This window comes from Alexandromys fortis, unplaced genomic scaffold (genome assembly GCF_014885135.2).
Source record: "Alexandromys fortis isolate MF-2015 unplaced genomic scaffold, M_Fortis_MF-2015_v1.1 scaffold_47, whole genome shotgun sequence".
In the NCBI taxonomy this organism is placed as follows: Eukaryota; Metazoa; Chordata; class Mammalia; order Rodentia; family Cricetidae; genus Alexandromys; species Alexandromys fortis.
Window position 1 is genome coordinate 8,915,017 of NW_026067957.1, and position 13,972 is coordinate 8,928,988.

The 13,972-nt window shown below is 43.0% G+C and overlaps 1 protein-coding gene across 1 annotated transcript in view; it reads right to left on the reverse strand.

Moving 5' to 3' along the window:
- The window catches only part of Adgrv1 (adhesion G protein-coupled receptor V1), a 530,822-nt gene that overhangs the window by 345,505 nt on the left and 171,345 nt on the right, over positions 1 to 13,972 (reverse strand). The window contains 9 exon segments of the mRNA XM_050152479.1: positions 1,071 to 1,220; positions 2,947 to 3,183; positions 4,977 to 5,196; positions 5,660 to 5,855; positions 8,144 to 8,292; positions 10,380 to 10,612; positions 10,879 to 11,064; positions 11,453 to 11,591; positions 13,488 to 13,608. Coding sequence (XP_050008436.1) covers positions 1,071 to 1,220; positions 2,947 to 3,183; positions 4,977 to 5,196; positions 5,660 to 5,855; positions 8,144 to 8,292; positions 10,380 to 10,612; positions 10,879 to 11,064; positions 11,453 to 11,591; positions 13,488 to 13,608 — 1,631 coding nt within the window.

A 13,972-nucleotide genomic window follows, 5' to 3' on the forward strand; every position in this document is an offset into this window, starting at 1 on the left:
AGAGATTCTTCTACATCCGTGTTTATTACTGCCTCATTCTCTACAAGGAATTGGACCATTAACAGATGAATGGAAAATGAAATTCTGGTATATATACTATTAAGCTTTAGAGAAAAAAGTTGAACTTCTGCACGAGAATTGGTGAACTTAGAATGTATAATATCAAGCAAATCTTTATATACACAAGCTCAGGAAGAAAAAGCACACACTTTCTCTCATACGTGGAACCTAGCCAATAATACATGCATATATGTAAACAAATGTACACATGTGTAGCTGGAGGTCCTTCCACTCCTCCAACCAATAGCTGCTGAGATACCAGCCCATTGGGGCGTGGTCTCTCTCCCTTTAAAAAAGCGGATACTTCCCTCAGCTCTCTCTCTTCACTTCCTGCTCCTCCGGTGACTAGACTCCCTTCCAGGTAGCGCAGAGGGCTGTTGTCTGGGACAGTGATCTGTAAGTTTTTTCCTCTTTAAATAAATACCACCCTATTAATCATAATTCCAAACTGGTGAGGCATTGTTTGTGACTTATGCCTCCACACGTGGCTATAGTACAACATGAAGGAAAAACAAGAAATGCTGATTATTGGGGTGAGGAAGGACTGAGTACAGGTCGTGGTTGCTAATTATGAAAGAAGGCAAAAAGTGAATTGTTCTCCCAACAAACATGGAATGCAGTTCTTTAGAAAATGTTTGCTTACATAGAAATGTTCTCCGAGAAATAAAGCATTGACAAAGACGACAAGCAATTTACAAAAATCATGTGGGACTTAAGAAAGGGGGCTTCTTGTTAGAGTAAGTGAGAAAACACAAAACACCTCAGCCCCTCATAATAATGAAGCTGATGGCTCTGCTCACTGTACCAAATTTAATTTAGAGAACACATTCGGGGCTGGTTCTCGCTGCAGACTGCAAAGGCACTTAAACCTCTTAGTTCCTCTGAAAACCCTAGTAATTTCAAGTCAGCAAAGTCTTTAATTAACTAGAACATAAAGTTTCTCTGTTCCCCTAACCAAATATGTGAGGCAAGCTGAAACTCACTCAAGAAAATCAAATAAAAAGTAATACCATGATCTCTCCAGAGACACCTTTGGCTCTTGTGACAAGGAAGGAAATGGATGTGGGTCCATCTGACGGCTGTGGCTCTGAATACATTTTCTTAGATAAAGACTCAGGAGCGAAATGAATGACTCCATTGGGATCGCCAACCTTTTGTACCTACCAAACATTAACAGGACGTCAATAGAATATAGGATAATCATGACAGAATCTAACAAATTAACCCTGGGATAACCAGAAGGAATTCTACACGTACTGCTTGAATTAAATCTACCAATCCATTTGAGGTGAAAAAAAAATCTTCCTCACTGTACTGACTATTGTCTAGATCAAATCTGTTCCTCCTCTCCAAAGAAAAAAGCAATTAGAAAGGGTATCTCAGGGAAGTCCAAAGGGTAACTGTTTCAGGCCAGCGTTTTAGCCACCATATGCATCCAACATTTAGCCAGGTGGTGTCGTTCAGATGCCTTCTATGACATAGGACAGACAAAGGGCCCCGTGGCGGTCCTTGTTACTTTTGATGCTGAGAATCAAGCCCGGGCATTGCGCATGCTCAGCAAGTGTTTTACCACTGAATAATACTTCCCTGCACCGATGCTGTTTCATTTTATGTACCAAATGGGCAAGGATATGAAGTTAACTTGTCTAAAACACTGTTCTAGATATTGCTGAGAAAGTCTTGTAGATACAATTAACTTTCAAATCACTTGTTTCTAAATAAAACATTACCCTCAATAACGTGGGTAGATCTCATCCAATCAACTGAAAGACTGAATGATAAAGACGGAAGATTGGAACCTAGAAGCCATGCTTGAGTTTCCTGTCCCTGCCACGTGGAATAAATACCAAGGCCACTGCATCTCTTCCATGTTTCCCACCTACTGACCAAAATCATACATTCCTCCCTCCCTCTCCTCTTTCCCTCCTCTCTTCTTCTCTCTCTTTCCCTGTCTACTCCCTCTCTATCTCACCATACATGGTATCCATGGGCATGTGTGCCTGTGTGTATGTGTGTATATGTGTGCATGTATGCGTGTTTGTAATGAGCACGTGTGTGCAGGTATATGTATGTTTCCCTTTGGTTCTCTTTCTCAGGAAACCACTAACAGATTCAGACACCAAACAGGGTTTTCAGAATCAAATCTAACAATTCTCTTTACTGTTTTTCAAAGCCAGCCATTATTGTCCCCAGAGCTCCCCCCGCTGAACTGTATAACTCATATGGAAGATGTCAGAGTCAGGCCAGAGCCAACACCACATCACTGTGCCAACTGAGCAGGAACCTCTAGTCCAACTCATTAAACATTAAGAATTTTTTTTACAAGTTTGATGACAAGATACTCTATTTACCACAACACAATAAATAACACATCTCTAGATATGTCCAATATTCTCCCACACCAAATTTTCTCTAAAATTATAAAATAAGCAATTTAGCATTCTATTAAAATCTTAACAAAAATTATCAATAATGAAAGCTATTGTGTAATTAACTAATATAAAAATGAGAATATTTGACTCATGAAAATTATTAAAACTTTGTTATTGTTTATTTTGAGACAGGGTCTCTTGTATACCAGGCTGGCTCCAAACTCACTATGTAGCAGAGGCTAACCCTGAATTTCTGATCCTCCTACCTCCCCCTCCTCAGTCCTGGGAATCTATTATAGGTGTAATCCACCACAGCTGGGGTTTGGAAAGCTAGGCTCAAAGCCTGGGTTTCATGCATGCTAGGCACGCAGCACACCAGCTGAGCCACGTCCCCAGCCAGCCCTTCCGAGGGTTCTTGCATTTCTGTTCAGCATTGGCGTGTCTAAAGCCACAGGAATAGCTTATGGTAAAACCATTAGATCCAAACGTTTGCGGCAAAGACACTCAGACTTACTGTTATCGCGACAGCTTTCGCTCTGGGGTCTAACTTAGCATTTTTCAAAGGCGTAAGCTGCACTATGAATGTTTCTTCAGCTTCAGTCTCCTCGTGAGGACAAACGGTGACAACGATGGTTCTCACACTGCCGTCTCCCTCCCTGAAAGAGACTGTGCCCCTCACAGGATCCTCAATGTCTCCATTCTGTGGTGGTAAGGCTTCTTGAGAATTGGGCCCCACTATCTCCCAGCTCACCTGCAAGGCATGATCAGTTTTAAGCAGGGGATTTGTGTACTATGTGTGCTATTAGAAAAAGCACGCAAAGATGAAACTATTCTAGGACACACTGGGCTAACTTCTGACTTACCTGAGATGAAAATAATATTTTCAAATAAACACTTGAAAATAGTATCTAGTAATTTGTAATAATTTCAGAAAAACAAAATTGTATTTTAAGTATTTATATTACAAATATACGACATTGTTAAAGTTTAAGAGTCCAACATTGTCCAGCATGTGCTTGGATTCTGCCGATCAGAGCATGGTAGCACATATTACAAATATACGACATTGTTAAAGTTTAAGAGTCCAACATTGTCCAGCATGTGCTTGGATTCTGCCGATCAGAGCATGGTAGCACAGACACCAAAATTGAAATTTCTGACTTGTAAAGTTTTTTTCTGAAGATACGTAAATTTTCATTATAAAAATGAGTACAAGTGTTCATACGTTTGATAAGAAACTATTATTAGGATTATGAAAAACATGCTTTAGGTTTCTATCCTTCTAATTTGTATTGTTTTCCTATCCTCTGGAGGAAAAGGACCAGGTAGTTCCTTTGGCTTATCACGCTGTGCTCTGCAGCACTGGCCACTCCCTCCCACTGGAAACCAGGCCCCTTCTTTCTTGCTTCCCACGATGATGCTTACAGGACTCTGCCCTCCTGGTTTCCCTCCTTGCTCCCCAGCCTTCCTGTCTCCGATCCCAGCTCTGCAGTCTTCACAGCTCTAGCTCTATCCCAGGCTCGGGCCTCAGTGTCTCCCTACACATAAACCCCTGCCATACCTGGTCATCCCTGGCCACCTAAAAACGAGCAGACTCAGTCTCGGCACCCCTCCATGGCCTTGACCAGCAGGATCTCAAATCAACATATACAAAGCAGAATTCTTAAATATTCGCCGCAGCCATGAAACTCTATAAGGCTGGCACCACATTCCAGCTGCTTCTAAGAGTCACCCATGACTTCTCTCTTCTTCCGCCTCCATCTTTGGCCCAACAACCTGTCCACATCTTGTCATCTCTGTCCCCATCACTCCTGACTACCGGACAGAAGTCCTAACCACCCTTCCTGCTTGCACACAGCTCCACGGACTTCTTGTCAGCCATCGGTGAGCCATGCAAGTGAAAACAGGGTAATGCATTCTCTGGTGAAGTCTCCTTAACGCTGTGCTCTCCACACACGTGATGTCTCAGACTGGTCCTGCACCAGTCCTAGTCCTGCGTCATCAGTGCCCCGTACACTGTCTGACCCTTTTGTTTAATGCCCACTACGTGGACTTCTCCTTCCAACAAGTCAGGTTTGCTCCTCTGCAGGATTCTTCATTCCTTTCTCCGAAATCATCCCAGACTGGGTAACACAGGTCATTCAGACGGTGTATCCCAACATTACAAGCAGAATTCAACACAATTGTAATTTTAAAAAAAGAAAGGAAAAGAAAAAGAAAAAATCGTTTGTGATTATTCAGGTTTATGAGCACTGTGAAAGCAGGGATGACGTCATTTCCAAACACGTTCTCTTCCTGTCGGACTGACTGATGATTACCACAGTCGTTCATTCGCTTCCTCATTTGCTGCTAAGAGTCCCTGAAAACAGATTACAGCTTCTACACTTCTACAGACTTCATCAGGCTCAGGAGCCACTCAACACTTTACCGCAATTAGCAAATACTACAAATAAATAAACAAACAAACATCTGGGGAATAAGAAGATCCAACGTCATAGATTAAACATCAGAATTAATTTAACATCAGAGAAAGAATGCCCCTACCTGACTCTCCCCCAAGAGTCCTCCAGTCCGCTGCAGCACCAAGTGTAAAACCATTGTGGAGTTGGGGTTAGGAATCAAAATTTTGCTTTGGTTGAGAAATCTTATGACACCGAACGGGAAGTCACTCTTGGTAATTGTGATTTTGCTCACTAGGTGGCGCCCGAGGATTGCTCCATTAGAAGCTCCAGTGAGCAGAATTTCAAACTGTTTCTCAAATTCGCTACATGGCAAGAAGGAGCAATCTGTGAGTCTAAACATATTAAAACGCCTGACAAATCCAAATAGCTAGACATTTCCCAAATTGGCCATCCATATTCAAGGCACAACAGGCACACACGAAGAGAAGAGTGCTTAGAAAAAAGCAGACTCAATATGAATCTCTCAGGACCCAGACATCAGACATTTAAACTGTGGAAGGATACAGAAACTGGACCCAAAGATGCTGCCACATCCTTATCAGGCTGTGTAAGGAGCAGAAGTTAGGGGTTTTTATCTGAGAAAAACACGAGGTGTACAACCACAGTGCCGTCCTCCTTCCTGGTACCCCCTTCTCTCTCTCTCTCTCTCTCTCTCTCTCTCTCTCTCTCTCTCTCTCTCTCTCTCTCTCTCTCTCTCTCTCTCGTGTTGTCAGCAGGAATGCTCGTCATCAGGCCCGGGTACCCACTGCTTCCTCTATGACCAACCTTGCGCTGCCGTTGACGATGGAGACATTTATAAAGCTTAGGTTCTGCCCATGCTGAAAGGCGACTGTGCTGCCGTGCAGAACGTAACCTCCTGGGACAGCAGAGAGGCCCTGGGACATGAAGTCAGCTGACACGCGGCCATAAGTTCCACGGAGCCTCCACACAGGGATTGTGATCACGCGGGCATCTTCCTCCACTGTAACAGAATGTGCAATTAGCCGGGTTACTAGAGAAAGCAAAGGACGCTTACATGCTAGAGCCAGACTGTACTAGGCAACTCAAAATAATAGTCCAGTGCTCACGCTCATTGGTTTTCACAGTTCATAAGTGAAATTAGTGAAACTTTTAAAAATTAGTGAAAGTTTTATCCCTTTTATCTTTTTATGAAGAATATAGTTTGCCAGATGTTGAGATTTAAAATGACTAATTTTTAAAAATGTAAGCAACCTGTGAGCACTCTTCTCTTCATACTGTGCACAAATAAGAAACTCTTGCTTGAGACGGTGGGAGATAAACACAGGGTGTCCACAGAGGAGAGATAATCTGGATCGCCTCTGCACATTCAGCTGAAATATAAACAGTGCATGTAAGGCAGCCTTACGCTATTTCTATCGTGGGGTATTTTTCACATTTATATATTGTGTGTGTACATATACATATGTGTGTATGCGCTAATGTGCATGTGTGTGTCTGTGTGTGTGTGTGTGTATACACATATATACTTATATTTGCATACATGGCACATGTGTGGTACTCAGAGGTCAAACCCCTTCTTCCTCCAGCTGGGTTTCCAGGTTTGATTTCAGCTTCCAGACTTGGCAGCAAGTGCATTTACCCACTGGGCTATCTTGATATCCCTTGTATGAATATTTTTAAATTTACATATATAAACTATTGTAATTTTGACCAGAAAAAATCGGAAAATACCAATATTCATGTTTGATTTCAATTCCAAAATTCAGATTCAAATTTTAAAAAGTATTTACTAGCAAAAATTCCTCCCTAAAGCAGTAAATTATTGAGAAATAGGTAAATAGAAAAAAATCGTATTTATTTCTTGATGCAAACAAGCAACATCACTTTATCAGTAATGGGTTGAAACTCACAAAATAGCTTAAGTAATAAGCCACAACTTATCCAAAAAGTCCAGAGAAAGCATGCAGGAGGGGGTTCTGTCCAGGGTTCAAGACAGCTAGACAAGGAGTCTGAGGAGAGGCGATGGAGCCAATGAACGATTTGCAAAAACGAGGTAATACGTTTATTTTTAAATTATGTATATTTTTTAATTTTTGTTTAGACAGGGTTCTTTGTGTAGCTCTGGCCATCCTAGAATTTGCTCTGTAGACCAGGCTGGCCTTGGACTCACAGAGATCAGCCTGCCTCTGCTCCTGAGTGCCACCACCCACCTTACTTCTAAATGATATTTACATTCTGCCGTTGAAGAGAAGCGTGTTCTAGAAAAGTGGTCCTCTCTTTCTGCCCAGAAAGGAATGTAACCAAGCATTTTATGTCCTGATAGCACATAAGGGAACTGCAGCCCTGGGCAAGCCTCAGAGGGGCTGAAGCCTTGACCAGGCCCAGGTCTGATCTGCAGCTACAGCACAGGAGAATGCTCATTTCGATGGTGATATTCACTAGAGAGTAAGTAGACACTAAGCTATGATCATATCAAATTAATTTACATAAATATGAAAGTTTTTCTTTTTAAAAAACTAGATTTATTTAATTTTTATTCATGTAAATGTGTCTTTGAATGTGCAAGGCCAGAAGAGGGCATCAGATCCCCTGGAGCTGGAGATCCTGGCAGTTTTGAGCAGCCAGATGTGGATGCGGGAAACCAAACTCCAGTGTTTTGCGAGAGCAGTGTATAGTTTGGTTTTTGGAAAAAGAGAATATCAATTGAAAAGATAGCTCAATAAGACTGGCCTGTAGGCAAACCTGTGGGGTGCTATCTTGATTAATGATACCTGTGTGAGGGCCCAAGCATGAGTGAGGTCACCCCTGGGCAGGGAGTCCCAGATGGGATAAGAAAGCAAGCTGAGCAAGCCAGGAGGGTGGCCAGCAGGCAGTGTCCCCCACGGCTTCGGGATCAGCTCCCCATTCCAGGTTCCTGCCTTGAGTTCCCGCCCTGACTACTGGATGATGGACTACAGCCAGAAGATGCCCTGAACCCTTTCCTCCTCAAGCTGCTCTGGCCACGGGGCTTTATCTTGGCAATAGAAATCCAGCTAAGACAGGCATCAAGCAGCCTCAACCACTGAGTCACCTTTCCAGCCCCTTAACGATGCTATAAACAGACATATTTGAATCATCCTTGAAGTTTAAACATCAATTATTCTCCTAGCAAAATACAGAGATGCAAGACTCCCTAAAAGTAACTGAAAATAATCTTTAATGTAGGGATATTTTGTGATCAGACAAAAGAGTGAATATAAAAACTCAGAGAGAATGCTGTGATCATTAGGACCAGCCGAGTAAGCCTACCTGAGATGGCCGTGTACTTCGGGTCAAATTCAATGACGCCCTCCACATTATCATTTTCCATGATTATGATCTGAACAGTGGAGACGTTTCCAATTACAGGAGGCTGATCTAGCTGAAGTCCAGTCTCTTGGATGGTAAAATCATAGCCTCTTCCAGAGTCATAGGAAACAAAATGAAAACATAACAATGTAACAAGCATGCGCATGTGTAGCGTGAACATAGCGGTCTTTCTAGCTCCTATACCTAGTGCAGTACTGCACAGTAAAATCACAGCCTTAAGCGTGCTAGGCAAATGCTCTACCCAGCACTGTGACGACCTTAAGTATCCCCAACACTAAGGCTGTCTGGTGTGAAGCAAGGTTTTTATGTGGCTCCCAAGTATCAGCACTTACATGAAATAAAGGCTAGTATAAAATTACAAGTTTGGGCAAAATAAAAATAATAAGGCTACAAGGCAATGCAATTTAATTCTAATCAATATCTTCCAATCCAGTCCTCAGCTTCCTTGAACAATAACAACCTATTTTGGCAAAAGACTCAGACTGATGCCACTCCCGTCAACGGGCTTGGACTTCCAGGTCTTTATGGCATTTCAATTCCTGAAGTGAAAATTTAAAAAATACAAGACAATTCCAATCCTTCCTTCAATTCCCAAATTCTAATGTGGTGCTCGTACCATCTTATACTGAAACATTGAGACCTGCTAAATACGATCGCGAAAATCACGGGCGAAGTGAACTTAGAGCAGCACAGGCTGAAACACTAAATGGGAGGAGTAACTGCGCTCCTCGGCACCAGATCTGCCGTGGACTAGATTCCAGAAGTCCCACCAAAGCAGCAGTTCTCTACCAAGAGGCAATACAGGAAGTGCACTGTATTCTATTGCCCCTTTCGTGTCAAAGGAAGCCTAGTAATTTTCGGCAAGCAAAAACTGTTTCCCAGAATTCACGTGGAAATTTATCTCTGAAAGACTACTCAAGATAGCAAAATCTCCAAGTCCTAGCTAATCAAAGTCGCAAACACGCTGGCCCAGGTGGGGAGCTGCTCTTTCCACACTGGATGCAGGAAAGCAAGACTGAGCAAGGGAAGGGACTGAATTCCCACTGCCAGACACTGAATCATTTCTTGAAAGTGGAAGATTTAGCTCTCTAAGGCTCTCTAAGAATGCACACTCTACATACGCTTCTGAGTGAAATACTGAGTGGAGAAAATTTATATGTGTACTGGCTGGTTTGTGTGTCAACCTGAACCAAGCTAGAGCCATTGGAGAGGAAGGAGCCTCAACTGAGGAAATTCCTCCATGAGATCCAGCTGTAGGGCATTTTCTCACTTAGTGATCAATGAGGAGGGCCCAGGCCATGTGGGTGGTGCCATCCCTGGGCTGGTGGTCCTGATTTTGTAAGAAGGAAGACCGAGCAAGCCATGAGGGAGCAAGCCCACCATGGCCATTGCTTCAGCTCCTGCCTCCTGGTTCCAAACCTGTTTAGCTCCTGTCCTGACTTCCTTCAATGATAAATATGGATGTATAAGATAAATAAACCCTCTTCTCCCCAACTTGCCTTTTTGGTCATGGTATTTCGTTGCAGTTATAGGAACTTGAAGACAGTATGTAACTAATGGATATATATTCTAATCCGTAAGAAAACTTCCAGTCTTCTCTGAATTCATGCATTGTTCTAGGAAAAGGCCCCCTCCTGGGCTCTTTGTAGACTGAATAGGGCTGAGTCAACCAAGAGCAGTTCACTCTGCTAGTCATGTCTCCTACTCTGTCAATCAAGCCAGCTCCGGAGAAGACACAAGCCTCAGTATGATGAATTTTGATTCTTTATTGAAAGCATGCTGCACAAGTTTTGTCAACTACCATTCGATTTTTTCCAGTTTAAACTGCTATTGGGCAAGGATCGATCTCATTGGCCCACCGAGAAGACAGCAGAGACTTTGGTATACCAAGGACATCTGCTTCCCACTCCATTCGTTCAGGGGTCCAGAAGGACCACCCCAGATGAGCGCTGCCCTGGAAAACAGCCAAGCTAATGCCACAGGAGCTGAGATACCACAGCAATTCCCTGCCTTTGCCGGACGAAGGCACAGAACAGGAACATGCTCTCTCAGCACTGAAGTAGAAGAGTAAAGTCCAGAAAATTAGGAAAGTAGCAGTCTGTCTTCTCTGTTCAGTCCTGGCCCAGTGCCCCCCCCCCCTTGCTTTCTCCTCAGGCCCCCATTTCCTTTCCTTTACCTTCCCTGGAGGTCCACTTTTGTAAGGGAGAGAGCAAACTCCTCCGGGCCTTCAGGAAGGTCGTCGTCAAGGATTTCAACATGCAGACTTTTCGCCCTCTCTCTGGCTTCAAAGAGGAGCTCCCCTGATGCGGAAACAAAGTCCCAGCCTGCCTTGGCTGTCTGGCTATCAGTCTCATAGCAGACTCTCACGCGTCCGAAAGAGCCACCAGAGCGGACAACTGTGACATTAACCTGGAAGAAAATCGCTTACCTGTTTAATCTGAGTGTTTAATCCACTGAACAAATCATCTCTAACTAAAGATTACTGGGATTATGCTGGAATTAAATTTAACTCTATACAATTATAGAAATTACATGTTATAACAATAATACCAGAAAGAAATTAATCCACTGGGGGAAAGCTTTAGAAAAGAAACAAAAAAGACAAGCATTTTGATGTCTGCTCAGCACACTACAAACAAAAGAAGCAATAAGAGCTGAAGCTGCCCGCGCCATACCCTCTGCGCTGCTTCTGAGACTCGAAGCTGCTCATGTGAAAATGAGAACCGACCATAAGGGTCATCACTGGCCACCATGGTGACGCTGGCGGTGACACTGGCTTCATTCAGTGCCCCACCCTCACTGATTCCAGTCAGCTGAAACTCATAGGAACACTTCTCCTCAGGGATGTCATCATTCAGAACCTAGAGAAGTTACAAAAACCAAAAAAGGCATAATGTAAGAAAGTGTCCTATGCATAGAAACAGCCACGGACTCTGTAACCTCCCTCCGATTCTACACACACACATTCATGCACACACACAAACACACACTCATGCACACACACAAACACACACATACACACACATGCACACACAAACACACACACATACACACACACTCATGCACACACACAAACAAACACACATTCATGCACACACAAACACACACACACTCATGCACACGCACACATACACACTCAAGCACACTCGCAAAGACACACACTCATGCACACACACAAAGACACACACATACACAAACACAGGCACGCACACACGCACGAGGGCTAACAGAAGGCAGTCACACTGGTACCTGAATGACTACGGTAGCCTCAGACTGTCAGTCCTGCATTGTCAGCTGTCCTGAAGTTTCAGCAAACTCCCCCACAGAAGGAGGAAGTAGCCTCCAGTACACTGTGATCTCCCCTGAGACCCCTGGGCCACGAACAAGGCTACAATACATGGATATACATTTAGTACATTTTTAACTCATGGTATTCCCTAAACGTTTTCTGTGCCTTTCAGCCAATTTTCACTTATCTCAAGAATATTATGCTTTTAAATAACCTTGCCGATAAATTGTAAACCAGGCATAAATCTTAGAATTCCAAGGTAGAAATGTTATAATCCCTAAACTAGCATATGTCGATGTAGATCGACAAAAATGAACACTAAACCTGAAGGTTTAAAGGAACAAAAATCAGCATTTATGAGTTTTATTTAACATCCACATCGACTAGGAGAAGAAGCCTAACAGGTCCTCTGAAGAAGAGAAATGCCTGAGCAGCCGCATGGAAAGGAGGAGGTCCGGACCAGGTATGGACTTCAGACAGCGGCATAAGAAAATCTCCAGCCCAGCCCAGCCCAGCTACTGCACTGGTGACGGCTGCTTGGTTCCTCGGAAGAAAATGTGGGAGCCGAGCCTGCCACAGGCACACTGACTCAGTTGTGAGGTGGGCTTACAAGCAGGCCCTCTTAAGCCTTTTGCTGGAAATGACTTTCTGTTAGTTTATTAGCTGGAAATGCAACCGAATCTTTTATGTCGACCTGTTGGCTAATCATCTTTTTCAATGTGGAAAATTTTAGTAACTCCCCTCATTTTTGTGTGAGCATAAAATTGTTGTGAAATTAGTGAACTATTTTTTTAATTTTTTTTTTCATTTATTTTACACACCAACCACAATTTCCCTTCCCCCACCTCCCATCTACCAACCCCCCCTCCTCCTTGGCCTCCTTTCCGAAAGGGCAGGCCTCCCATGGGTTGACCAGGAATCTTAATGAATTAGCAGGTTAATGATGCTATGTGCTGAATTTCTAGATTTTCCATCTACAAAACTTTCCCACTTACAATCAGTAACTTTTTAATGTTCAATATCTGTATACAACATACGTTATATCTTGGTAATATCAAACTAATTCATACCCTTAGAACTGGCTGGCACGAGGAGACTGTACCTTGGTGCTCTTCCTGACTAATAAAGGTTTTAAAACTTGTACCTATGCTATGCTATGTTGAAAACTTAAGTTTACATTTTTTTTTTTGCTTAAGTCAGGTTTTGCTGCTAAATTTATCAAATATTTTCTCTGTAATAATTACTTAAATTAACTTATTTTATTTTCACCCCAATAATACATGAAGCAAACCTTTTGATCAATAAATCTATATGTTTACTCCTGAAATAAATGCAATTTTGATTTGATTATCCATACTTTTCTACATTTGGGGATTTTTGGATGCAGGATCTCACTATGCAGCCCTATGTGCCCTGGACTTTGCTATGTAGACCAGGCTGGCCTCAGATCACAGACATCTGCCGAGAATTGGGATAAAAGCTCTATACTGTGTAGTGCATACTGAGGGAGTGACTCATCGTGGATGCGGTGCCCAATGGGGCTGCTGATTTTCTCCCCGTGGATGCTCTTGGCTGTGGGCTGTGCAGTTCATCCCTAAAAGAACAAGACTACTTGTGTTCTAGCTACAAGACAGCTTGGGCAGAGATTTAAATTTCGGCCTGAGGGTTGTTCTATTCTCCACACAATGCTTACCAGTACATAATGTGGTAATGAGTATTATGCGTGCTTGAGAATGGTGATCAAGACAGTGCTCTTAATCTTCCTAATGCTGTGACCTTTAGTACAGTTCTTCATGCGTGGTGAACTCCCAACAATAAAATAATTTTGTTGCTACTTCATAACTTTAAGTTTGCTACTGTTTTGAATTGTAATGTAAACATCTGATATGTGGGCCATCCTATATGCAACCCCAAAGGAGTCTCAGCCCACAAGCTGAGAACCCCTGCTCTAGGCTAATTAAATTAAACAAAGAAAAAAATTCCTAAAGTCCTCACCTGATGAAGGCAGTGCCATTATACGTTGCCGAGGGTTCCCCAATAATGACGTGTCTAGAGGATGAAGCAATCCCCACTTCTGATACGCCGTTATCTCCTCGAATGACTATCGATGCACTGCCTAAGTTAGATCATATAGTCCATTTTGATGCAAACATGTATATGCACACACACACACACACACACACACGCACACACACATGCACACACCAATTAAACTAAGATGGCAATACCAGCAGGTAGGCACTGATAGCCACCTTTCACTAGGAGGGTTGAAAGGCACACTGAGGCACTGGAGCATCTGAAGACTTTCCCATGATCACACTTGCAGAAACAGCCAGCAGGCGCTTGGCAAAAGCCCCACTCTCTGGATAAGCAAGCTCTCCTCTCCCGTATGCCTGAACTACTCCTACAGTGTTCACCCTACTGCTTTTGGCTCTGTGGCCTTGTCAGTGGGATTCTTGAGGGCCCTTTCTTAACTTTTC